At 41.7% G+C, this 25,502-nt stretch overlaps 1 protein-coding gene across 7 annotated transcripts in view; it reads left to right on the top strand.

Annotated features, from left to right (window-relative positions):
• The window catches only part of LOC137345664 (ABC-type oligopeptide transporter ABCB9-like), a 183,868-nt gene that overhangs the window by 13,454 nt on the left and 144,912 nt on the right, over nt 1–25,502 (top strand). For all 7 annotated transcript variants that reach the window (XR_010968604.1, XR_010968603.1, XR_010968602.1 and 4 more), the window contains exons 4-5: nt 4,714–4,844; nt 5,263–5,465. Coding sequence is in view for 1 of the 7 variants with exons in the window: in XM_068008924.1 (XP_067865025.1) it covers nt 4,714–4,844; nt 5,263–5,465 (334 nt within the window). In the remaining 6 variants the exon portion in view is untranslated. The remainder of the gene's footprint in view (nt 1–4,713; nt 4,845–5,262; nt 5,466–25,502) is intronic.

A 25,502-nucleotide genomic window follows, 5' to 3' on the forward strand; every position in this document is an offset into this window, starting at 1 on the left:
CTCACACAGTGCAGTTTGTTACCCCAGTGATTCCTGTTTCTCACACAGTGCAGTGTGTGTGACCTGAGTGATTCCTGTTTCTCACACAGTGCAGTGTTTGTTACCCCAGTGATTCCTGTTTCTCACACAGTGCAGTGTGTGTTACCCGAGTGATTCCTGTTTCTCACACAGTGTCGTGTTTGTTACCCCAGTGATTCCTGTTTCTCACACAGCGCAGTGTTTGTTACCCCAGTGATTCCTGTTTCTCACACAGTGCAGTGTGAGTTACCCCAGTGATTCCTGTTTCTCTGTCCCTCACACTCTCTCTGTTAGGCAGTCCCCCGCGAACAAGGATGACTTTCTTCCACTCCAGGGTTCTGGGTCCTCAGGTAATTGCATAGTCCAATTCTGGATTCGCACACACTGCCACAGGTGGGGTAGGTGGTGTTTGGTGAGGCGAGTGAATGGGGTGCTCGAATTTCCGAGTGCTTTATCCACTGTTTACACTTAGTCGCTGCCTGGGCATGTCGACGTTGTTCAAACAGGCTGACACCTTCACAGATGATTCTTCTCCATTTTGAGCGGTTTCGGGCAAGAGATTCCCATGAATCAATGGAGATGTCACACTTTTTTCAGGGAGGCTTTCAGGACATCCTTGTAATGTTTCCTCTGCCTTCCTGGTAGCCTCTTGCCATGACGGAGCTTGGAGTAGAAAGCTTGTTTTGGGAGTCTTATGTCAGGCGTGTGGGCGATGTGGCCTGCCCAGTGTAACTGACGAGCAATGACCAGTGTCTGGATACTGGGAAAGTTGGCCTGAGAGAGGACACTGATATTGGAGCATCTGTCCTGCCACTGAATTTGCAGGATCCTGAAGAGGCACCGCTGATGATATCTCTGCGGGACTTTGAGATGTCTGCTGTATAGTGTCCATGTTTCCGATGTATACAGGAGGGCAGGTAACACTGCGGCCCTTTAGACCATGAGCTTGCTGCCAGGTTTGAGGCCTTTGTCGTCAAACCCTTTTTTCCACACACGACCGAAGGCTGCGCTGGCACAATGGAGGCGATGCTGAGTTCCATCGTCTGTCCTTGCTGAGAGGAACCTCCCAAGGTATGAGAAATGTTCCACATTGTCCACTGCAGTGTTTGTTACTCCAGTGATTCCTGTTTCTCACACAGTGCAGTGTTTGTTACCCCAGTGATTCCTGTTTCTCACACAGTGCAGTGTTTGTTACTCCACTGATTCCTGTTTCTCACACAGTGCAGTGTTTGTTACTGCAGTGATTCCTGTTTCTCTGTCCCACACAGTGCAGTGTTTCTTACCCAGTGATTCCTGTTTCTCACACAGTGCAGTATTTGTTACCCCAGTGATTCCTGTTTCTCACACAGTGCAGTGTGTGTTACCCCAGTGATTCCTGTTTCTCACACAGTGCAGTGTTTGTTACCCCAGTGATTTCTGTTTCTCACACAGTGCAGTGTTTGTTACCCCAGTGATTCCTGTTTCTCACACAGTGCAGTGTGTGTTACCCCAGTGATTCCTGTTTCTCACACAGTGCAGTGTGTGTTACCCCAGTGATTCCTGTTTCTCACACAGTGCAGTGTTTGTTACCCCAGTGATTCCTGTTTCTCACACAGTGCAGTGTGTGTTACCCCAGTGATTCCTGTTTCTCACACAGTGCAGTGTTTGTTACCCCAGTGATTTCTGTTTCTCACACAGTGCAGTGTTTGTTACCCCAGTGATTCCTGTTTCTCACACAGTGCAGTGTGTGTTACCCCAGTGATTCCTGTTTCTCACACAGTGCAGTGTGTGTTACCCCAGTGATTCCTGTTTCTCACACAGTACAGTGTGTGTTACCCCAGTGATTCCTGTTTCTCACACAGTGCAGTGTTTGTTACCCGAGTGGTTCCTGTTTCTCACACAGTGTAGTGATGGTTACCCTAGTGATTCCTGTTTCTCACACAGTGCAGTGTTTGTTACCCCAGTGATTCCTGTTTCTCACACAGTGTAGTGTTTGTTACCCCAGTGATTCCTGTTTCTCACACAGTGCAGTGTTTGTTACCCCAGTGATTCCTGTTTCTCACACAGTGCAGTGTTTGTTACCCGAGTGGTTCCTGTTTCTCACACAGTGCAGTGTTTGTTACCCCAGTGATTCCTGTTTCTCACACAGTGCAGTGTTTGTTACCCCAGTGATTCCTGTTTCTCACACAGTGCAGTGTTTGTTACCCTAGTGATTCCTGTTTCTCACACAGTGCAGTTTGTTACCCCAGTGATTTCTGTTTCTCACACAGTGTAGTGTTTGTTACCCCAGTGATTCCTGTTTCTCACACAGTGCAGTGTTTGTTACCCGAGTGGTTCCTGTTTCTCACACAGTGCAGTGTTTGTTACCCCAGTGATTCCTGTTTCTCACACAGTGCAGTGTTTGTTACCCCAGTGATTCCTGTTTCTCACACAGTGCAGTGTTTGTTACCCCAGTGATTCCTGTTTCTCACACAGTGTAGTGTTTGTTACCCCAGTGATTCCTGTTTCTCACACAGTGCAGTGTTTGTTCCCCCAGTGATTCCTGTTTCTCACACAGTGCAGTGTTTGTTACCCCAGTGATTCCTGTTTCTCACACAGTGTAGTGATTGTTACCCCAGTGATTCCTGTTTCTCACACAGTGCAGTTTGTTACCCCAGTGATTCCTGTTTCTCACACAGTGCAGTGTGTGTGACCTGAGTGATTCCTGTTTCTCACACAGTGCAGTGTTTGTTACCCCAGTGATTCCTGTTTCTCACACAGTGCAGTGTGTGTTACCCGAGTGATTCCTGTTTCTCACACAGTGTCGTGTTTGTTACCCCAGTGATTCCTGTTTCTCACACAGCGCAGTGTTTGTTACCCCAGTGATTCCTGTTTCTCACACAGTGCAGTGTGAGTTACCCCAGTGATTCCTGTTTCTCTGTCCCTCACACTCTCTCTGTTAGGCAGTCCCCCGCGAACAAGGATGACTTTCTTCCACTCCAGGGTTCTGGGTCCTCAGGTAATTGCATAGTCCAATTCTGGATTCGCACACACTGCCACAGGTGGGGTAGGTGGTGTTTGGTGAGGCGAGTGAATGGGGTGCTCGAATTTCCGAGTGCTTTATCCACTGTTTACACTTGGTCGCTGCCTGGGCATGTCGACGTTGTTCAAACAGGCTGACACCTTCACAGATGATTCTTCTCCATTTTGAGCGGTTTCGGGCAAGAGATTCCCATGAATCAATGGAGATGTCACACTTTTTTCAGGGAGGCTTTCAGGACATCCTTGTAATGTTTCCTCTGCCTTCCTGGTAGCCTCTTGCCATGACGGAGCTTGGAGTAGAAAGCTTGTTTTGGGAGTCTTATGTCAGGCGTGTGGGCGATGTGGCCTGCCCAGTGTAACTGACGAGCAATGACCAGTGTCTGGATACTGGGAAAGTTGGCCTGAGAGAGGACACTGATATTGGAGCATCTGTCCTGCCACTGAATTTGCAGGATCCTGAAGAGGCACCGCTGATGATATCTCTGCGGGACTTTGAGATGTCTGCTGTATAGTGTCCATGTTTCCGATGTATACAGGAGGGCAGGTAACACTGCGGCCCTTTAGACCATGAACTTGCTGCCAGGTTTGAGGCCTTTGTCGTCAAACCCTTTTTTCCACACACGACCGAAGGCTGCGCTGGCACAATGGAGGCGATGCTGAGTTCCATCGTCTGTCCTTGCTGAGAGGAACCTCCAAAGGTATGAGAAATGTTCCACATTGTCCACTGCAGTGTTTGTTACTCCAGTGATTCCTGTTTCTCACACAGTGCAGTGTTTGTTACCCCAGTGATTCCTGTTTCTCACACAGTGCAGTGTTTGTTACTGCAGTGATTCCTGTTTCTCTGTCCCACACAGTGCAGTGTTTCTTACCCAGTGATTCCTGTTTCTCACACAGTGCAGTGTTTGTTACTCCAGTGATTCCTGTTTCTCACACAGTGCAGTGTTTGTTACCCCAGTGATTCCTATTTCTCACACAGTGCAGTGTTTGTTACCCTAGTGATTCCTGTTTCTCACACAGTGCAGTGTTTGTTACCCCAGTGATTCCTGTTTCTCACACAGTGCAGTGTTTGTTACTGCAGTGATTCCTATTTCCCACACAGTGCAGTGTTTGTTACTCCAGTGATTCCTGTTTCTCACACAGTGCAGTGTTTGTTACTCCAGTGATTCCTGTTTCTCACACAGTGCAGTGTTTGTTACCCCAGTGATTCCTATTTCTCACACACTGCAGTGTTTGTTACCCCAGTGATTCCTGTTTCTCACACAGTGCAGTGTTTGTTACCCCAGTGATTCCTGTTTCTCACACAGTGCAGTGTTTGTTACTGCAGTGATTCCTGTTTCTCTGTCCCACACAGTGCAGTGTTTCTTACCCAGTGATTCCTGTTTCTCACACAGTGCAGTGTTTGTTACCCCAGTGATTCCTGTATCTCACACAGTGCAGTGTTTGTTACCCCAGTGATTCCTGTCTCTCACACAGTGCAGTGTTTCTTACCCAGTGATTCCTGTTTCTCACACAGTGCAGTGTTTGTTACCCCAGTGATTCCTGTTTCTCACTCAGTGCAGTGTTTGTTACCCCAGTGATTCCTGTTTCTCTATCACACACAGTGCAGTGTTTGTTACCCCAGTGATTCTTGTTTCTTTGTCTCACACAGTGCAGTGTTTGTGACCACAGTGATTCTTGTTTCTTTGTCTCACCCAGTGCTTTCACAGAGTTTATCTGTGACTGTATCTATAATGTTACAATGATGGGAATCCACACTCGTATCCAGAGCTCTGTGTTTCGATCCGTGGTGCGACAAGAGATTGACTTGTTTGACACTGTGCATACAGGTAAGAGAAGTGTGTCAGAGCCCAAGTGAGGAGAGAGTGTGAGACAGATATGGGGACAGAATTAGAGAGAGACGGAGACATACGCCAGAGTGGAGTGTGGGGGGTGGGGAGTGGGGGGGGGGGGGGGTGTGGTGGGAAGGAGTGAGATAGAGACAGACAGTGCCCTGAGAGAAAGTGAGCCACAGTAACTCTCAATGTGGAATTATAGACAGAGAGTATTGCACTGAGATGAAAACTGGGCAAAGAGAACTGGTTATGTTCATGTCTGCCTTTATTACAGAATTTATCTGGATATAAGGAATAAATATTTCCTCCCTCAGGTATTATGGAATCACAGATGTTTAAAGCAGGCAGTTCACCTGATATTATGGTCAAATAGCAAAATCATTTTGATGATATTTATTTCTGTGTTGCCCAGGTGACATCACATCACGCATCACCATGGATACAAACACTATGAGTGAGTCATTAACAGAGATAAATATGCTGATGTGGAATCTGATGCGGGCCCTCTGTCTCCTGACTTTCATGTTCAGCCTGTCCTGTAAACTCACCATCTGTACACTCATTGGGATTCCAATCATGGTTATCATCCCTCAATTCACAGGAAAGTACTATCAGGTAAATTTAACAATCTTTCTATTCAGTCTCCCTCATTCCCATTTAACTACTCTCTATAATAGTGTTTAATATCAGACTCATTCTCCATTAATCACTCTCTATAATACCCCTCAGTCTCTAATATCAGACTCATTCTCCATTAATCACTCTCTATAATACCCCTCAGTCTCTAATATCAGACTCATTCTCCATTAATCACTCTCTATAATACCCCTCAGTCTCTAATATCAGACTCATTCTCCATTAATCACACTCTATAATACCCCTCAGTCTCTAATATCAGACTCATTCTCCATTAATCACACTCTATAATACCCCTCAGTCTCTAATATCAGACTCATTCCCCATTAATCACTCTCCATAATACCCCTCAGTCTCTAATATCAGACTCATTCTCCATTAATCACTCTCTATAATACCCCTCAGTCTCTAATATCAGACTCATTCTCCATTAATCACACTCTATAATACCCCTCAGTCTCTAAAATCAGACTCATTCTCCATTAATCACACTCTATAATACCCCTCAGTCTCTAATATCAGACTCATTCTCCATTAATCACTCTCTATAATACCCCTCAGTCTCTAATATCAGACTCATTCTCCATTAATCACACTCTATAATACCCCTCAGTCTCTAATATCAGACTCATTCCCCATTAATCACTCTCCATAATACCCCTCAGTCTCTAATATCAGACTCATTCCCCATTAATCACTCTCTATAATACCCCTCAGTCTCTAATATCAGACTCATTCCCCATTAATCTCTCTCTATAATACCCCTCAGTCTGTAATATCAGACTCATTCTCCATTAATCACACTCTATAATACCCCTCAGTCTCTAATATCAGACTCATTCCCCATTAATCACTCTCTATAATACCCCTCAGTCTCTAATATCAGACTCATTCTCCATTAATCACTCTCTATAATACCCCTCAGTCTCTAATATCAGACTCATTCTCCATTAATCACTCTCTATAATACCCCTCAGTCTCTAATATCAGACTCATTCCCCATTAATCACTCTCTATAATACCCCTCAGTCTCTAATATCAGACTCATTCTCCATTAATCACTCTCTATAATACCCCTCAGTCTGTAATATCAGACTCATTCTCCATTAATCACTCTCTATAATACCCCTCAGTCTCTAATATCAGACTCATTCTCCATTAATCACTCTCTATAATACCCCTCAGTCTCTAATATCAGACTCATTCTCCATTAATCACTCTCTATAATACCCCTCAGTCTCTAATATCAGACTCATTCTCCATTAATCACTCTCTATAATACCCCTCAGTCTCTAATATCAGACTCATTCTCCATTAATCACTCTCTATAATACCCCTCAGTCTCTAATATCAGACTCATTCTCCATTAATCACTCTCTATAATACCCCTCAGTCTCTAATATCAGACTCATTCCCCATTAATCACTCTCTATAGTCACAGAATCACAGAATAATACAGTGCAGAAGAGGCCCTTCGGCCCATTGAGTTTGCACCGATGAATTAATGACACCTGACCTGTCTACCCAATCCCATTTGCCAGCACTTGGGTCATAGCCTTGAATGTTATGACGTGCCAAGTGCTCATCCAGGTGCCTTTTAAAGGATGTGAGGCAACCCGCCTTTACCACCCTCCCAGGTAGTGCATTCCAGACCGTCACCACCCTCTGTGTAAAAAAGTTCTTCCTCAAATCCCCCTTAAACCTCCGGCCCCTCACCTTAAACTTGGGCCCCCTCATAACTGACCCTTCAACTAAGGGGAGCAGCTGCTCCCTATCCACCCTGTCCATGCCCCTCATTATCTTGTACACCTCGATCAGGTCACCCCTCGGTCTTCTCTGCTCCAGCGAAAACAACCCAAGCCTATCCAACCACTCTTCATAGCTTAAATGTTCCATCCCAGGCAACATCCTGGTGAATCGCCTCTGCACCCCCTCCAGTGCAATCACATCCTTCCTATAATGTGGCGACCAGAATTGCACACAGTACTCCAGCTGTGGCCCTAACAAAGTTCTGTACAACTCCAACATGACCTCCCTGCTTTTGTAATCTATGCCTCGATTGATAAAGGCAAGTGTGTCATATGCCTTTTAGACCACCCTATTAACCTGCCCTTCTGCCTTCAGAGATCTATGGACAAACACGCCAAGGTCCCTTTGTTCCTCGGACCTTCCCAGTGTCAGGCCATTCATTGAATACTTCCGTGTCATATTACTCCTTCCAAAGTGTATCACCTCACACTTTTCAGTGTTAAATTCCATCTGCCACTTTTCTGCCCATTTGACCATCCCGTCTACATCTTCCTGTAACCCAAGACACTCCACCTCACTGTTAACCACTCGGCCAATCTTTGTATCATCCGCGAACTTACTGATCCTACCCCCCGCAGAGTCATCTATGTCGTTTATATAAATGACAAACAATAGGGGACCCAGCACAGATCCCTGTGGTACGCCACTGGACACTGGCTTCCAGTCACTAAAACAGCCGTCTGTCATCACTGTCTGTTTTCCACAGCTAAGCCAATTTTGAATCCACCTTATCAAGTTACCCTGTATCCCATGTGCATTTGCTTTCTTGATAAGTCTCCCATGTAAGACCTTGTCAAAGGCTTTGCTGAAATCCATGTAAACTACATCAACTGCACTACCCTCATCTACACACCTGGTCACATGTTCAAAAAATGTAATCAAATTTGGTAGGCATGACCTCCCTCTGACAAAGCCATGTTGACTATTCCTCATCAAATTTTGCCTCTCCAAGTGGAGATAGATTCTCTCCTTCAGAATTTTCTCCAATAGTTTCCCTACCACTGACGTGAGACTCACTGGTCTGTAGTTCCCTGGCTTATCTCTACAACCTTTCTTAAATAGTGGGACCACGTTAGCTGTTCTCCAGTCCTCTGGCACCTCCCCCGTGGCCAGAGAGGAATTAAAAATTTGGGTCAGAGCCCCTGCAATCTCCACCCTCGCCTCCCACAGCATCCTGGGACACAAATCGCCCAGACCTGGAGATTTGTCCACTTTTAAGCCTGCCAAAACCTCCAATACCTTGTCACTCCCTCGGACAATTTGCTCAAGAACCTCACAGTCTCTCTGTCTATATCTAAATCCTCATTCTCTTGCGTGAAGACAGATGTGAAATATTCGTTCAACACCCTACCAATGTCCTCTGGTTCCACCCACAGAGTTCCTCCTTGGTCCCTAATGGGTCCTACTCTTTCCCTGGTTATCCTCTTCCCATTGATATACTTATAGAATATCTTGGGGTTTTCCCTACTTTTACCAGCCAGAGCTTTCTCATATCCTCTCTTTGCTTTCCTAATTGCTTTCTTAAGCTCCATCCTACACTTTCTGTATTCCACTAATGCTTCCATTGATTTACTCTCCTTGTATTTGCTAAAAGTCTCTCTTTTCCTTCTCATCGTACCCTGAATGTTTCTGGTCATCCATGGTTCGCTGGGCTTGTTGCTCCTACCTATTACCCTCGAGTGAACATGTTGTGCCTGTACCCTCCCCATTTCCTTTTTGAATGCCGCTCACTGCTCTTCTGTAGATTTCCCAACAAGTAACTCTTTCCAGTCTACCTTGGCCAGATCCTGCCTTATTTTACTAAAATTCGCTCTCCCCCAATCCAAAACCTTTTTTTGCAACTTGTCTATTTCTTTCTCCATAACAAGCTTGAATTGTACCATGTTGTGGTCACTATCACTAAAATGTACCCCCACCAACACATCAACCACCTGTCCGGCTTCATTCCTCAGAATTAGGTCCAGCACTGCCCCCTCCCTTGTTGGATCCTCTATATATTGAGCTAAAAAGTTCTCCTGTGTACATTTTAAGAACTCCACTCCATCTAAACCCTTAACACGATGACGATCCCAATTAATGTTGGGAAAGTTGAAATCATCTAATATAATTACCCTATTATTTTTACACACCTCTGCGAATTGCACACATATTTGCTCCTCAATTTCCCGCTGACTATCTGGGGGTCTATAATAAACACCTAGCAATGTGGCTGTCCCTTTTTTATTCCTAAACTCTACCCATAAAGCTTCATTTGATGCCCCCTCCAAGATATCATCTCTCCTTACTGCAGTAACTGACTCCTTAACTAATATTGCACTGCACCCTCCTCTTTTACACCCTCCTCTGTCTTGCCTGAAGATTCTATATCCTGGGATATTGAGCTGCCAATCCTTCCCCTCCCTCAACCATGTCTCCATGATGGCTACTATATCACAATTCCATGTGTCAATCCTTGCTCTTAACTCATCCGTTTTACCTGTAATACTCCTGGCATTAAAGTAGAGGCCATCCATCCTGGTCTTAGTCCCTTGAAACTTACTTCCGTTGTATTCCCTCTGACTTGTTCACTTTCCTGTGTTTAGCTGTGTCCCTATTCTGCTAGGAGTCTGCATCCCCTCCCCCTCCCAAATTAGTTTAAACTCCTCCTCACAGCACAAGCAAACCCACCAGCAAGGATGTTAGTCCCCCTCTGGTTCAGATGTAGACCGTCCCGCTTGTACAAGTCCCACTTTCCCCAGAAACGGTCCCAGTGGTCCAGGAATCTAAAACCCTCCCTCCTGCACCAACTCTTAAGCCACGCATTCATCTGTGCTATTCTCCTATTTCTATACTTGCTAGCACGTGGCACTGGGAGTAATCCAGAGATTACAACCTGAGAGGTCCTGCTTTTAAGTCTACTGCCTAACTCCCTGAATTCTTGATGCAAGACCTCATCCCTCTTTCTATGTCATTGGTACCAACATGTACCATGACCTCTGCCTTATCACCCTCCCCCTTCAGTATGCCCTGCAGCCGTTCAGTGACATCCCAGACCCTGGCAACAGGGAGGCAACACACCATCCTGGAGTCACGTTGACCGCCACAGTAGCGCCTATCTGTTCCCCTGACTATAGAATCCCCTATTACTATTGCTCTTCCTCTCTTTCCCCCTTCCTGTGCAGACAGGCTGCTTGCGGTGCCAGAAGCTTGGCTCTGTCCGTACTCCCTGGCGGAACCAGTCTAATCAGCCTCCAAAATGGAATACCGATTTGCAAACGGGACCCCAGGGGACTCCTGAACTACCTGCCTGTTTCTCTTGGACTGCCTGGTGGTCACCCATTCCTTTCCTTCCTCAACTCCCTTCAGCTGCGGTGTGACCACCTCTCTTTAGGGTGGCACAGTGGCGCAGTGGTTAGCACCGCAGCCTCACAGCTCCAGCGACCCGGGTTCAATTCTGGGTACTGCCTGTGTGGAGTTTGAAAGTTCTCCCTGTGTCTGCGTGGGTTTCCTCCGGGTGCTCCGGTTTCCTCCCACATGCCAAAGACTTGCTGGTTGGTAGGTAAATTGGCCATTGTAAATTGCCCCTAGTATAGGTAGGTGGTAGGGAAATATAGGGACAGGTGGGGATGTGGTAGGGATGTGGAATTAGTGTAGGATTAGTATAAATGGGTGGTTAATGGTCGGCACAGACTCGGTGGGCCGAAGGGCCTGTTTCAGTGCTGTATCTCTAAACTAAACTAAACTAAACTGTACATGCTATCCACGATGCTCGCAGACTCACGGATGCTCCACAGTGTTTCCAGCCGCCGTTCCAGCTCTGAAACTCGAGCTTCCAGGAGCTGAAGCTGGACACACATCCTGCACACATGCTGGTCCCGGGGACTGGAAATGTTCCCGGATTCCCACATGCAGCAAGAGGAGCAAACCAGGGCTTTAAGTTCTCCTGCCATGACTAAACCCGTTAAATTTAAAACTTTAGAAGATTATTATAATAAAAAAATAAATCAACAAAGTCTTGCTTAAGCAATGACTTACAATTCAATCCAGTTTGAAAAACACCCACGAGGACTGACTCACCAGTCAGCCGTGCTCCAAGGAATCTCTCGGCTCCCCTCACGCTCTTTGAGGACAGGTAGGAAATGAAAGCTGCGCCTCGTTCCCTCCTCAACGATCTCCCTCAGTCACAAAACTCCCACTTTAGCTCTCCAATGCAGCCCCAAGTCAACACTCCAGTGCAGGGCAAACATAACTTGTCAGAGGTGGGATTTGGACTCACACCTACTAAGCTAACTGCCATCTGACCGCAGTGCTTTAGACCTCTTCGCTATCCTGAACTACCCATCAGAGTCTAATATTAGACTCATGCCCCATTAATCACTCTCTATAATACCCCTCAGTGTCTTATATCAGACTCATTCTCCATTAATCACTCTCGATAATACCCCTCAGTGTCTAATATCAGACTCATTCCCCATTATTCACACTCTATGATACCTGTCAGTCTCTAATATCAGACTCATTCCCCATTAATCAATCTCTATAATACCCCTCAGTGTCTAATATCAGACTCATTCCCCATTAATCACTCTCTATAATACCCCTCAGTCTCTAATATCAGACTCATTCCCCATTAATCACACTCTATAATACCCCTCAGTCTCTAATATCAGACTCATTCTCCATTAATCACTCTCTATAATACCCCTCAGTCTCTAATATCAGACTCATTCTCCATTAATCACTCTCTATAATACCCCTCAGTCTCTAATATCAGACTCATTCCCCATTAATCACTCTCTATAATACCCCTCAGTCTCTAATACCAGACTCATTCCCCATTAATCACTCTCTATAATACCCCTCAGTCTCTAATATCAGACTCATTCTCCATTAATCACTCTCTATAATACCCCTCAGTCTCTAATATCAGACTCATTCTCCATTAATCACTCTCTATAATACCCCTCAGTCTCTAATATCAGACTCATTCCCCATTAATCACTCTCTATAATACCCCTCAGTCTCTAATATCAGACTCATTCCCCATTAATCACTCTCTATAATACCCCTCAGTCTCTAATATCAGACTCATTCTCCATTAATCACTCTCTATAATACCCCTCAGTCTCTAATATCAGACTCATTCTCCATTAATCACTCTCTATAATACCCCTCAGTCTCTAATATCAGACTCATTCCCCATTAATCACTCTCTATAATACCCCTCAGTCTCTAATATCAGACTCATTCCCAATTAATCACTCTCTATAATACCCCTCAGTCTCTAATATCAGACTCATTCCCCATTAATCACTCTCTATAATACCCCTCAGTCTCTAATATCAGACTCATTCCCCATTAATCACTCTCTATAATACCCCTCAGTCTCTAATATCAGACTCATTCTCCATTAATCACTCTCTATAATACCCCTCAGTCTCTAATATCAGACTCATTCCCCATTAATCACTCTCTATAATACCCCTCAGTCTCTAATATCAGACTCATTCTCCATTAATCACTCTCTATAATACCCCTCAGTCTCTAATATCAGACTCATTCCCCATTAATCACACTCTATAATACCCCTCAGTCTCTAATATCAGACTCATTCCCCATTAATCACACTCTATAATACCCCTCAGTCTCTAATATCAGACTCATTCCCCATTAATCACACTCTATAATACGCCTCAGTCTCTAATATCAGACTCATTCCCCATTAATCACACTCTATAATACCCCTCAGTCTCTAATATCAGACTCATTCTCCATTAATCACTGTCTACAACACCCCTCAGTCTCTAATATCAGACTCATTCTCCATTAATCACTCTCGATAATACCCCTCAGTCTCTAATATCAGACTCATTCTCCATTAATCACTCTCTATAATACCCCTCAGTCTCTAATATCAGACTCATTCCCCATTAATCACTCTCTATAATACCCCTCAGTCTCTAATATCAGACTCATTCTCCATTAATCACTCTCTATAATACCCCTCAGTCTCTAATATCAGACTCATTCCCCATTAATCACTCTCGATAATAGCCCTCAGTCTCGAATATCAGACTCATTCTCCATTAATCACTCTCTATAATACCCCTCAGTCTGTAATAATAGACTCATTCCCCATTAATCACTCTCTATAATACCCCTCTGTCTCTAATATCAGACTCATTCCCCATTAATCACTCTCTATAATACCCCTCAGTCTCTAATATCAGATTCATTCCCCATTAATCACTCTCTATAATACCCCTCAGTCTCTAATATCAGACTCATTCCCCATTAATCACTCTCTATAATACCCCTCAGTCTCTAATATCAGACTCATTCTCCATTAATCACTCTCTATAATACCCCTCAGTCTCTAATATCAGACTCATTCCCCATTAATCACTCTCTATAATACCCCTCAGTCTCTAATATCAGACTCTTTCCCCATTAATCACTCTCTATAATACCCTTCAGTCTCTAATATCAGACTCATTCCCCATTAATCACTCTCTATATTCCCCCTCAGTCTCTAATATCAGACTCATTCTCCATTAATCACTCTCCATAATACCCCTCAGTCTCTAATATCAGACTCATTCCCCATTAATCACTCTCTATAATACCCTTCAGTCTCTAATATCAGACTCATTCCCCATTAATCACTCTCTATAATACCCCTCAGTCTCTAATATCAGACTCATTCCCCATTAATCACTCTCTATAATACCCCTCAGTCTCTAATATCAGACTCATTCCCCATTAATCACTCTCTATAATACCCCTCAGTCTCTAATATCAGACTCATTCTCCATTAATCACTCTCTATAATACCCCTCAGTCTCTAATATCAGATTCATTCCCCATTAATCACTCTCTATAATACCCCTCAGTCTCTAATATCAGACTCATTCCCCATTAATCACTCTCTATAATACCCCTCAGTCTCTAATATCAGACTCATTCTCCATTAATCACTCTCTATAATACCCCTCAGTCTCTAATATCAGACTCATTCCCCATTAATCACTCTCTATAATACCCCTCAGTCTCTAATATCAGACTCATTCTCCATTAATCACTCTCTATAATACCCCTCAGTCTCTAATATCAGACTCATTCCCCATTAATCACACTCTATAATACCCCTCAGTCTCTAATATCAGACTCATTCCCCATTAATCACTCTCTATAATACCCCTCAGTCTCTAATATCAGACTCATTCCCCATTAATCACACTCTATAATACGCCTCAGTCTCTAATATCAGACTCATTCCCCATTAATCACACTCTATAATACCCCTCAGTCTCTAATATCAGACTCATTCCCCATTAATCACTCTCTATAATACCCCTCAGTCTCTAATATCAGACTCATTCTCCATTAATCACTCTCTATAATACCCCTCAGTCTCTAATATCAGACTCATTCCCCATTAATCACTCTCTATAATACCCCTCAGTCTGTAATATCAGACTCATTCCCCATTAATCACTCTCTATAATACCCCTCAGTCTCTAATATCAGACTCATTCCCCATTAATCACTCTCTATAATACCCCTCAGTCTCTAATATCAGACTCATTCCCCATTAATCACACTCTATAATACCCCTCAGTCTCTAATATCAGACTCATTCCCCATTAATCACTCTCTATAATACCCCTCAGTCTCTAATATCAGACTCATTCTCCATTAATCACTGTCTACAACACCCCTCAGTCTCTAATATCAGACTCATTCTCCATTAATCACTCTCGATAATACCCCTCAGTCTCTAATATCAGACTCATTCTCCATTAATCACTCTCTATAATACCCCTCAGTCTCTAATATCAGACTCATTCCCCATTAATCACTCTCTATAATACCCCTCAGTCTCTAATATCAGACTCATTCTCCATTAATCACTCTCTATAATACCCCTCAGTCTCTAATATCAGACTCATTCCCCATTAATCACTCTCGATAATAGCCCTCAGTCTCTAATATCAGACTCATTCTCCATTAATCACTCTCTATAATACCCCTCAGTCTGTAATAATAGACTCATTCCCCATTAATCACTCTCTATAATACCCCTCTGTCTCTAATATCAGACTCATTCCCCATTAATCACTCTCTATAATACCCCTCAGTCTCTAATATCAGACTCATTCCCCATTAATCACTCTCTATAATACCCCTCAGTCTCTAATATCAGACTCATTCCCCATTAATCACTCTCTATAATACCCCTCAGTCTCTAATATCAGACTCATTCTCCATTAATCACTCTCTATAATACCCCTCAGTCTCTAATATCAGACTCATTCCCCATTAATCACTCTCTATAATACCCCTCAGTCTCTAATATCAGACTCTTTCCCCATTAATCACTCTCTATAATACCCTTCAGTCTCTAATATCAGACTCATTCCCCATTAATCACTCTCTATATTCCCCCTCAGTCTCTAATATCAGACTCATTCTCCATTAATCACTCTCCATAATACCCCTCAGTCTCTAATATCAGACTCATTCCCCATTAATCACTCTCTATAATACCCCTCAGTCTCTAATATCAGACTCATTCCCCATTAATCACTCTCTATAATACCCCTCAGTCTCTAATATCAGACTCATTCCCCATTAATCACTCTCTATAATACCCCTCAGTCTCTAATATCAGACTCATTCCCCATTAATCACTCTCTATAATACCCCTCAGTCTCTAATATCAGACTCATTCTCCATTAATCACTCTCTATAATACCCCTCAGTCTCTAATATCAGACTCATTCTCCATTAATCACTCTCTATAATACCCCTCAGTCTCTAATATCAGACTCATTCCCCATTAATCACTCTCTATAATACCCCTCAGTCTCTAATATCAGACTCATTCCCCATTAATCACTCTCTATATTCCCCCTCAGTCTCTAATATCAGACTCATTCCCCATTAATCACTCTCTATAATACCCCTCAGTCTCTAATATCAGACTCATTCCCCATTAATCACTCTCTATAATACCCCTCAGTCTGTAATATCAGACTCATTACCCATTAATCACTCTCTATAATACCCCTCAGTCTCTAATATCAGACTCATTCCCCATTAATCACTCTCTATAATACCCCTCAGTCTCTGATATCAGACTCATTCCCCATTAATCACTCTCTATAATACCCCTCAGTCTCTAATATCAGACTCATTCCCCATTAATCACTCTCTATAATACCCCTCAGTCTCTAATATCAGACTCATTCCCCATTAATCACTCTCTATAATACCCCTCAGTCTGTAATATCAGACTCATTACCCATTAATCACTCTCTATAATACCCCTCAGTCTCTAATATCAGACTCATTCCCCATTAATCACTCTCTATAATACCCCTCAGTCTCTGATATCAGACTCATTCCCCATTAATCACTCTCTATAATACCCCTCAGTCTCTAATATCAGACTCATTCCCCATTAATCACTCTCTATAATACCCCTCAGTCTCTGATATCAGACTCATTCTCCATTAATCACTCTCTATAATACCCCTCAGTCTCCAATATCAGACTCATTCCCCATTAATCACTCTCTATAATACCCCTCAGTCTGTAATATCAGACTCATTCTCCATTAATCACTCTCTATAATACCCCTCAGTCTCTAATATCAGACTCATTCCACATTAATCACTCTCTATATTCCCCCTCAGTCTCTAATATCAGACTCATTCCCCATTAATCACTCTCTATAATACCCTTCAGTCTCTAATATCAGACTCATTCCCCATTAATCACTCTCTATAATACCCCTCAGTCTCTAATATCAGATTCATTCCCCATTAATCACTCTCTATAATACCCCTCAGTCTCTAATATCAGACTCTTTCCCCATTAATCACTCTCTATAATACCCCTCAGTCTCTAATATCAGATTCATTCCCCATTAATCACTCTCTATAATACCCCTCAGTCTGTAATATCAGACTCATTCTCCATTAATCACTCTCTATAATACCCCTCAGTCTCTAATATCAGACTCATTCCCCATTAATCACTCTCTATAATACCCCTCAGTCTGTAATATCAGACTCATTCTCCATTAATCACTCTCTATAATACCCCTCAGTCTCTAATATCAGTCTCTTTCCCCATTAATCACTCTCTATAATACCCTTCAGTCTCTAATATCAGACTCATTCCCCATTAATCACTCTCTATAATACCCCTTAGTCTCTAATATCAGACTCATTCTCCATTAATCACTCTCTATAATACCCCTCAGTCTCTAATATCAGACTCATTCCACATTAATCACTCTCTATAACACCCCTCAGTCTCTAATATCAGACTCATTCCCCATTAATCACTCTCTATAATACCCTTCAGTCTCTAATATCAGACTCATTCCCCATTAATCACTCTCTATAATACCCCTCAGTCTCTAATATCAGACTCATTCTCCATTAATCACTCTCTATAATACCCCTCAGTCTCTAATATCAGACTCATTCCACATTAATCACTCTCTATAATACCCCTCAGTCTCTAATATCAGACTCATTCCCCATTAATCACTCTCTATAATACCCCTCAGTCTCGAATATCAGACTCATTCTCCATTAATCATTCTCTATAATACCCCTCAGTCTCTAATATCAGACTCATTCCCCATTAATCACTCTCTATAATACCCCTCAGTCTCTAATATCAGACTCATTCTCCATTAATCACTCTCTATAATACCCCTCAGTCTCTAATATCAGACTCATTCCCCATTAATCACTCTCTATAATACCCCTCAGTCTCTAATATCAGACTCATTCCCCATTAATCACTCTCTATATTCCCCCTCAGTCTCTAATATCAGACTCATTCCCCATTAATCACTCTCTATAATACCCCTCAGTCTCTAATATCAGACTCATTCCCCATTAATCACTCTCTATAATACCCCTCAGTCTGTAATATCAGACTCATTACCCATTAATCACTCTCTATAATACCCCTCAGTCTCTAATATCAGACTCATTCCCCATTAATCACTCTCTATAATACCCCTCAGTCTCTGATATCAGACTCATTCCCCATTAATCACTCTCTATAATACCCCTCAGTCTCTAATATCAGACTCATTCCCCATTAATCACTCTCTATAATACCCCTCAGTCTCTGATATCAGACTCATTCTCCATTAATCACTCTCTATAATACCCCTCAGTCTCCAATATCAGACTCATTCCCCATTAATCACTCTCTATAATACCCCTCAGTCTGTAATATCAGACTCATTCTCCATTAATCACTCTCTATAATACCCCTCAGTCTCTAATATCAGACTCATTCCACATTAATCACTCTCTATATTCCCCCTCAGTCTCTAATATCAGACTCATTCCCCATTAATCACTCTCTATAATACCCCTCAGTCTCTAATATCAGACTCATTCCCCATTAATCACTCTCTATATTCCCCCTCAGTCTCTAATATCAGACTCATTCCCCATTAATCACTCTCTATAATACCCCTCAGTCTGTAATATCAGACTCATTCCCCATTAATCACTCTCTATAATACCCCTCAGTCTCTAATATCAGACTCATTCCCCATTAATCACTCTCTATCATCCCCCTCAGTCTCTAATATCAGACTCATTCCCCATTAATCACTCTGTATAATACCCCTCAGTCTCTAATATCAGACTCATTCTCCATTAATCACTCTCTATAATACCCCTCAGTATCTAATATCAGACTCATTCTCCATTAATCACTCTCTATAATACCCCTCAGTCTCTAATATCAGACTCATTCTCCATTAATCACTCTCTATAATACCCCTCAGTCTCTAATATCAGACTCATTCCCCATTAATCACTCTCTATAATACCCCTCAGTCTCTGATATCAGACTCATTCTCCATTAATCACTCTCTATAATACCCCTCAGTCTCCAATATCAGACTCATTCCCCATTAATCACTCTCTATAATACCCCTCAGTCTGTAATATCAGACTCATTCTCCATTAATCACTCTCTATAATACCCCTCAGTCTCTAATATCAGACTCATTCCACATTAATCACTCTCTATAATACCCCTCAGTCTCTAATATCAGACTCATTCCCCATTAATCACTCTCTATAATACCCCTCAGTCTCGAATATCAGACTCCTTCTCCATTAATCACTCTCTATAATACCCCTCAGTCTCTAATATCAGACTCATTCCCCATTAATCACTCTCTATAATACCCCTCAGTCTCTAATATCAGACTCATTCTCCATTAATCACTCTCTATAATACCCCTCAGTCTCTAATATCAGACTCATTCCCCATTAATCACTCTCTATAATACCCCTCAGTCTCTAATATCAGACTCATTCCCCATTAATCACTCTCTATATTCCCCCTCAGTCTCTAATATCAGACTCATTCCCCATTAATCACTCTCTATAATACCCCTCAGTCTGTAATATCAGACTCATTCTCCATTAATCACTCTCTATAATACCCCTCAGTCTCTAATATCAGACTCATTCCCCATTAATCACTCTCTATAATACCCCTCAGTCTGTAATATCAGACTCATTCCCCATTAATCACTCTCTATAATACCCCTCAGTCTCTAATATCAGACTCATTCCCCATTAATCACTCTCTATAATACCCTTCAGTCTCTAATATCAGACTCATTCCCCATTAATCACTCTCTATAATACCCCTCAGTCTCTAATATCAGATTCATTCCCCATTAATCACTCTCTATAATACCCCTCAGTCTCTAATATCAGACTCTTTCCCCATTAATCACTCTCTATAATACCCCTCAGTCTCTAATATCAGACTCATTCCCCATTAATCACTCTCTATAATACCCCTCAGTCTCTAATATCAGACTCATTCTCCATTAATCACACTCTATAATACCCCTCAGTCTCTAATATCAGACTCATTCCCCATTAATCACTCTCTATAATACCCCTCAGTCTCTAATATCAGACTCATTCCCCATTAATCACACTCTATAATACGCCTCAGTCTCTAATATCAGACTCATTCCCCATTAATCACACTCTATAATACCCCTCAGTCTCTAATATCAGACTCATTCCCCATTAATCACTCTCTATAATACCCCTCAGTCTCTAATATCAGACTCATTCTCCATTAATCACTCTCTATAATACCCCTCAGTCTCTAATATCAGACTCATTCCCCATTAATCACTCTCTATAATACCCCTCAGTCTGTAATATCAGACTCATTCCCCATTAATCACTCTCTATAATACCCCTCAGTCTCTAATATCAGACTCATTCCCCATTAATCACTCTCTATAATACCCCTCAGTCTCTAATATCAGACTCATTCCCCATTAATCACACTCTATAATACCCCTCAGTCTCTAATATCAGACTCATTCCCCATTAATCACTCTCTATAATACCCCTCAGTCTCTAATATCAGACTCATTCTCCATTAATCACTGTCTACAACACCCCTCAGTCTCTAATATCAGACTCATTCTCCATTAATCACTCTCGATAATACCCCTCAGTCTCTAATATCAGACTCATTCTCCATTAATCACTCTCTATAATACCCCTCAGTCTCTAATATCAGACTCATTCCCCATTAATCACTCTCTATAATACCCCTCAGTCTCTAATATCAGACTCATTCTCCATTAATCACTCTCTATAATACCCCTCAGTCTCTAATATCAGACTCATTCCCCATTAATCACTCTCGATAATAGCCCTCAGTCTCTAATATCAGACTCATTCTCCATTAATCACTCTCTATAATACCCCTCAGTCTGTAATAATAGACTCATTCCCCATTAATCACTCTCTATAATACCCCTCTGTCTCTAATATCAGACTCATTCCCCATTAATCACTCTCTATAATACCCCTCAGTCTCTAATATCAGACTCATTCCCCATTAATCACTCTCTATAATACCCCTCAGTCTCTAATATCAGACTCATTCCCCATTAATCACTCTCTATAATACCCCTCAGTCTCTAATATCAGACTCATTCTCCATTAATCACTCTCTATAATACCCCTCAGTCTCTAATATCAGACTCATTCCCCATTAATCACTCTCTATAATACCCCTCAGTCTCTAATATCAGACTCTTTCCCCATTAATCACTCTCTATAATACCCTTCAGTCTCTAATATCAGACTCATTCCCCATTAATCACTCTCTATATTCCCCCTCAGTCTCTAATATCAGACTCATTCTCCATTAATCACTCTCCATAATACCCCTCAGTCTCTAATATCAGACTCATTCCCCATTAATCACTCTCTATAATACCCCTCAGTCTCTAATATCAGACTCATTCCCCATTAATCACTCTCTATAATACCCCTCAGTCTCTAATATCAGACTCATTCCCCATTAATCACTCTCTATAATACCCCTCAGTCTCTAATATCAGACTCATTCCCCATTAATCACTCTCTATAATACCCCTCAGTCTCTAATATCAGACTCATTCTCCATTAATCACTCTCTATAATACCCCTCAGTCTCTAATATCAGACTCATTCTCCATTAATCACTCTCTATAATACCCCTCAGTCTCTAATATCAGACTCATTCCCCATTAATCACTCTCTATAATACCCCTCAGTCTCTAATATCAGACTCATTCCCCATTAATCACTCTCTATATTCCCCCTCAGTCTCTAATATCAGACTCATTCCCCATTAATCACTCTCTATAATACCCCTCAGTCTCTAATATCAGACTCATTCCCCATTAATCACTCTCTATAATACCCCTCAGTCTGTAATATCAGACTCATTACCCATTAATCACTCTCTATAATACCCCTCAGTCTCTAATATCAGACTCATTCCCCATTAATCACTCTCTATAATACCCCTCAGTCTCTGATATCAGACTCATTCCCCATTAATCACTCTCTATAATACCCCTCAGTCTCTAATATCAGACTCATTCCCCATTAATCACTCTCTATAATACCCCTCAGTCTCTAATATCAGACTCATTCCCCATTAATCACTCTCTATAATACCCCTCAGTCTGTAATATCAGACTCATTACCCATTAATCACTCTCTATAATACCCCTCAGTCTCTAATATCAGACTCATTCCCCATTAATCACTCTCTATAATACCCCTCAGTCTCTGATATCAGACTCATTCCCCATTAATCACTCTCTATAATACCCCTCAGTCTCTAATATCAGACTCATTCCCCATTAATCACTCTCTATAATACCCCTCAGTCTCTGATATCAGACTCATTCTCCATTAATCACTCTCTATAATACCCCTCAGTCTCCAATATCAGACTCATTCCCCATTAATCACTCTCTATAATACCCCTCAGTCTGTAATATCAGACTCATTCTCCATTAATCACTCTCTATAATACCCCTCAGTCTCTAATATCAGACTCATTCCACATTAATCACTCTCTATATTCCCCCTCAGTCTCTAATATCAGACTCATTCCCCATTAATCACTCTCTATAATACCCTTCAGTCTCTAATATCAGACTCATTCCCCATTAATCACTCTCTATAATACCCCTCAGTCTCTAATATCAGATTCATTCCCCATTAATCACTCTCTATAATACCCCTCAGTCTCTAATATCAGACTCTTTCCCCATTAATCACTCTCTATAATACCCCTCAGTCTCTAATATCAGATTCATTCCCCATTAATCACTCTCTATAATACCCCTCAGTCTGTAATATCAGACTCATTCTCCATTAATCACTCTCTATAATACCCCTCAGTCTCTAATATCAGACTCATTCCCCATTAATCACTCTCTATAATACCCCTCAGTCTGTAATATCAGACTCATTCTCCATTAATCACTCTCTATAATACCCCTCAGTCTCTAATATCAGTCTCTTTCCCCATTAATCACTCTCTATAATACCCTTCAGTCTCTAATATCAGACTCATTCCCCATTAATCACTCTCTATAATACCCCTTAGTCTCTAATATCAGACTCATTCTCCATTAATCACTCTCTATAATACCCCTCAGTCTCTAATATCAGACTCATTCCACATTAATCACTCTCTATAACACCCCTCAGTCTCTAATATCAGACTCATTCCCCATTAATCACTCTCTATAATACCCTTCAGTCTCTAATATCAGACTCATTCCCCATTAATCACTCTCTATAATACCCCTCAGTCTCTAATATCAGACTCATTCTCCATTAATCACTCTCTATAATACCCCTCAGTCTCTAATATCAGACTCATTCCACATTAATCACTCTCTATAATACCCCTCAGTCTCTAATATCAGACTCATTCCCCATTAATCACTCTCTATAATACCCCTCAGTCTCGAATATCAGACTCATTCTCCATTAATCATTCTCTATAATACCCCTCAGTCTCTAATATCAGACTCATTCCCCATTAATCACTCTCTATAATACCCCTCAGTCTCTAATATCAGACTCATTCTCCATTAATCACTCTCTATAATACCCCTCAGTCTCTAATATCAGACTCATTCCCCATTAATCACTCTCTATAATACCCCTCAGTCTCTAATATCAGACTCATTCCCCATTAATCACTCTCTATATTCCCCCTCAGTCTCTAATATCAGACTCATTCCCCATTAATCACTCTCTATAATACCCCTCAGTCTCTAATATCAGACTCATTCCCCATTAATCACTCTCTATAATACCCCTCAGTCTGTAATATCAGACTCATTACCCATTAATCACTCTCTATAATACCCCTCAGTCTCTAATATCAGACTCATTCCCCATTAATCACTCTCTATAATACCCCTCAGTCTCTGATATCAGACTCATTCCCCATTAATCACTCTCTATAATACCCCTCAGTCTCTAATATCAGACTCATTCCCCATTAATCACTCTCTATAATACCCCTCAGTCTCTGATATCAGACTCATTCTCCATTAATCACTCTCTATAATACCCCTCAGTCTCCAATATCAGACTCATTCCCCATTAATCACTCTCTATAATACCCCTCAGTCTGTAATATCAGACTCATTCTCCATTAATCACTCTCTATAATACCCCTCAGTCTCTAATATCAGACTCATTCCACATTAATCACTCTCTATATTCCCCCTCAGTCTCTAATATCAGACTCATTCCCCATTAATCACTCTCTATAATACCCCTCAGTCTCTAATATCAGACTCATTCCCCATTAATCACTCTCTATATTCCCCCTCAGTCTCTAATATCAGACTCATTCCCCATTAATCACTCTCTATAATACCCCTCAGTCTGTAATATCAGACTCATTCCCCATTAATCACTCTCTATAATACCCCTCAGTCTCTAATATCAGACTCATTCCCCATTAATCACTCTCTATCATCCCCCTCAGTCTCTAATATCAGACTCATTCCCCATTAATCACTCTGTATAATACCCCTCAGTCTCTAATATCAGACTCATTCTCCATTAATCACTCTCTATAATACCCCTCAGTATCTAATATCAGACTCATTCTCCATTAATCACTCTCTATAATACCCCTCAGTCTCTAATATCAGACTCATTCTCCATTAATCACTCTCTATAATACCCCTCAGTCTCTAATATCAGACTCATTCCCCATTAATCACTCTCTATAATACCCCTCAGTCTCTGATATCAGACTCATTCTCCATTAATCACTCTCTATAATACCCCTCAGTCTCCAATATCAGACTCATTCCCCATTAATCACTCTCTATAATACCCCTCAGTCTGTAATATCAGACTCATTCTCCATTAATCACTCTCTATAATACCCCTCAGTCTCTAATATCAGACTCATTCCACATTAATCACTCTCTATAATACCCCTCAGTCTCTAATATCAGACTCATTCCCCATTAATCACTCTCTATAATACCCCTCAGTCTCGAATATCAGACTCCTTCTCCATTAATCACTCTCTATAATACCCCTCAGTCTCTAATATCAGACTCATTCCCCATTAATCACTCTCTATAATACCCCTCAGTCTCTAATATCAGACTCATTCTCCATTAATCACTCTCTATAATACCCCTCAGTCTCTAATATCAGACTCATTCCCCATTAATCACTCTCTATAATACCCCTCAGTCTCTAATATCAGACTCATTCCCCATTAATCACTCTCTATATTCCCCCTCAGTCTCTAATATCAGACTCATTCCCCATTAATCACTCTCTATAATACCCCTCA

The sequence above is a fragment of the Heterodontus francisci genome, chromosome 29 (assembly GCF_036365525.1).
Source record: "Heterodontus francisci isolate sHetFra1 chromosome 29, sHetFra1.hap1, whole genome shotgun sequence".
In the NCBI taxonomy this organism is placed as follows: Eukaryota; Metazoa; Chordata; class Chondrichthyes; order Heterodontiformes; family Heterodontidae; genus Heterodontus; species Heterodontus francisci.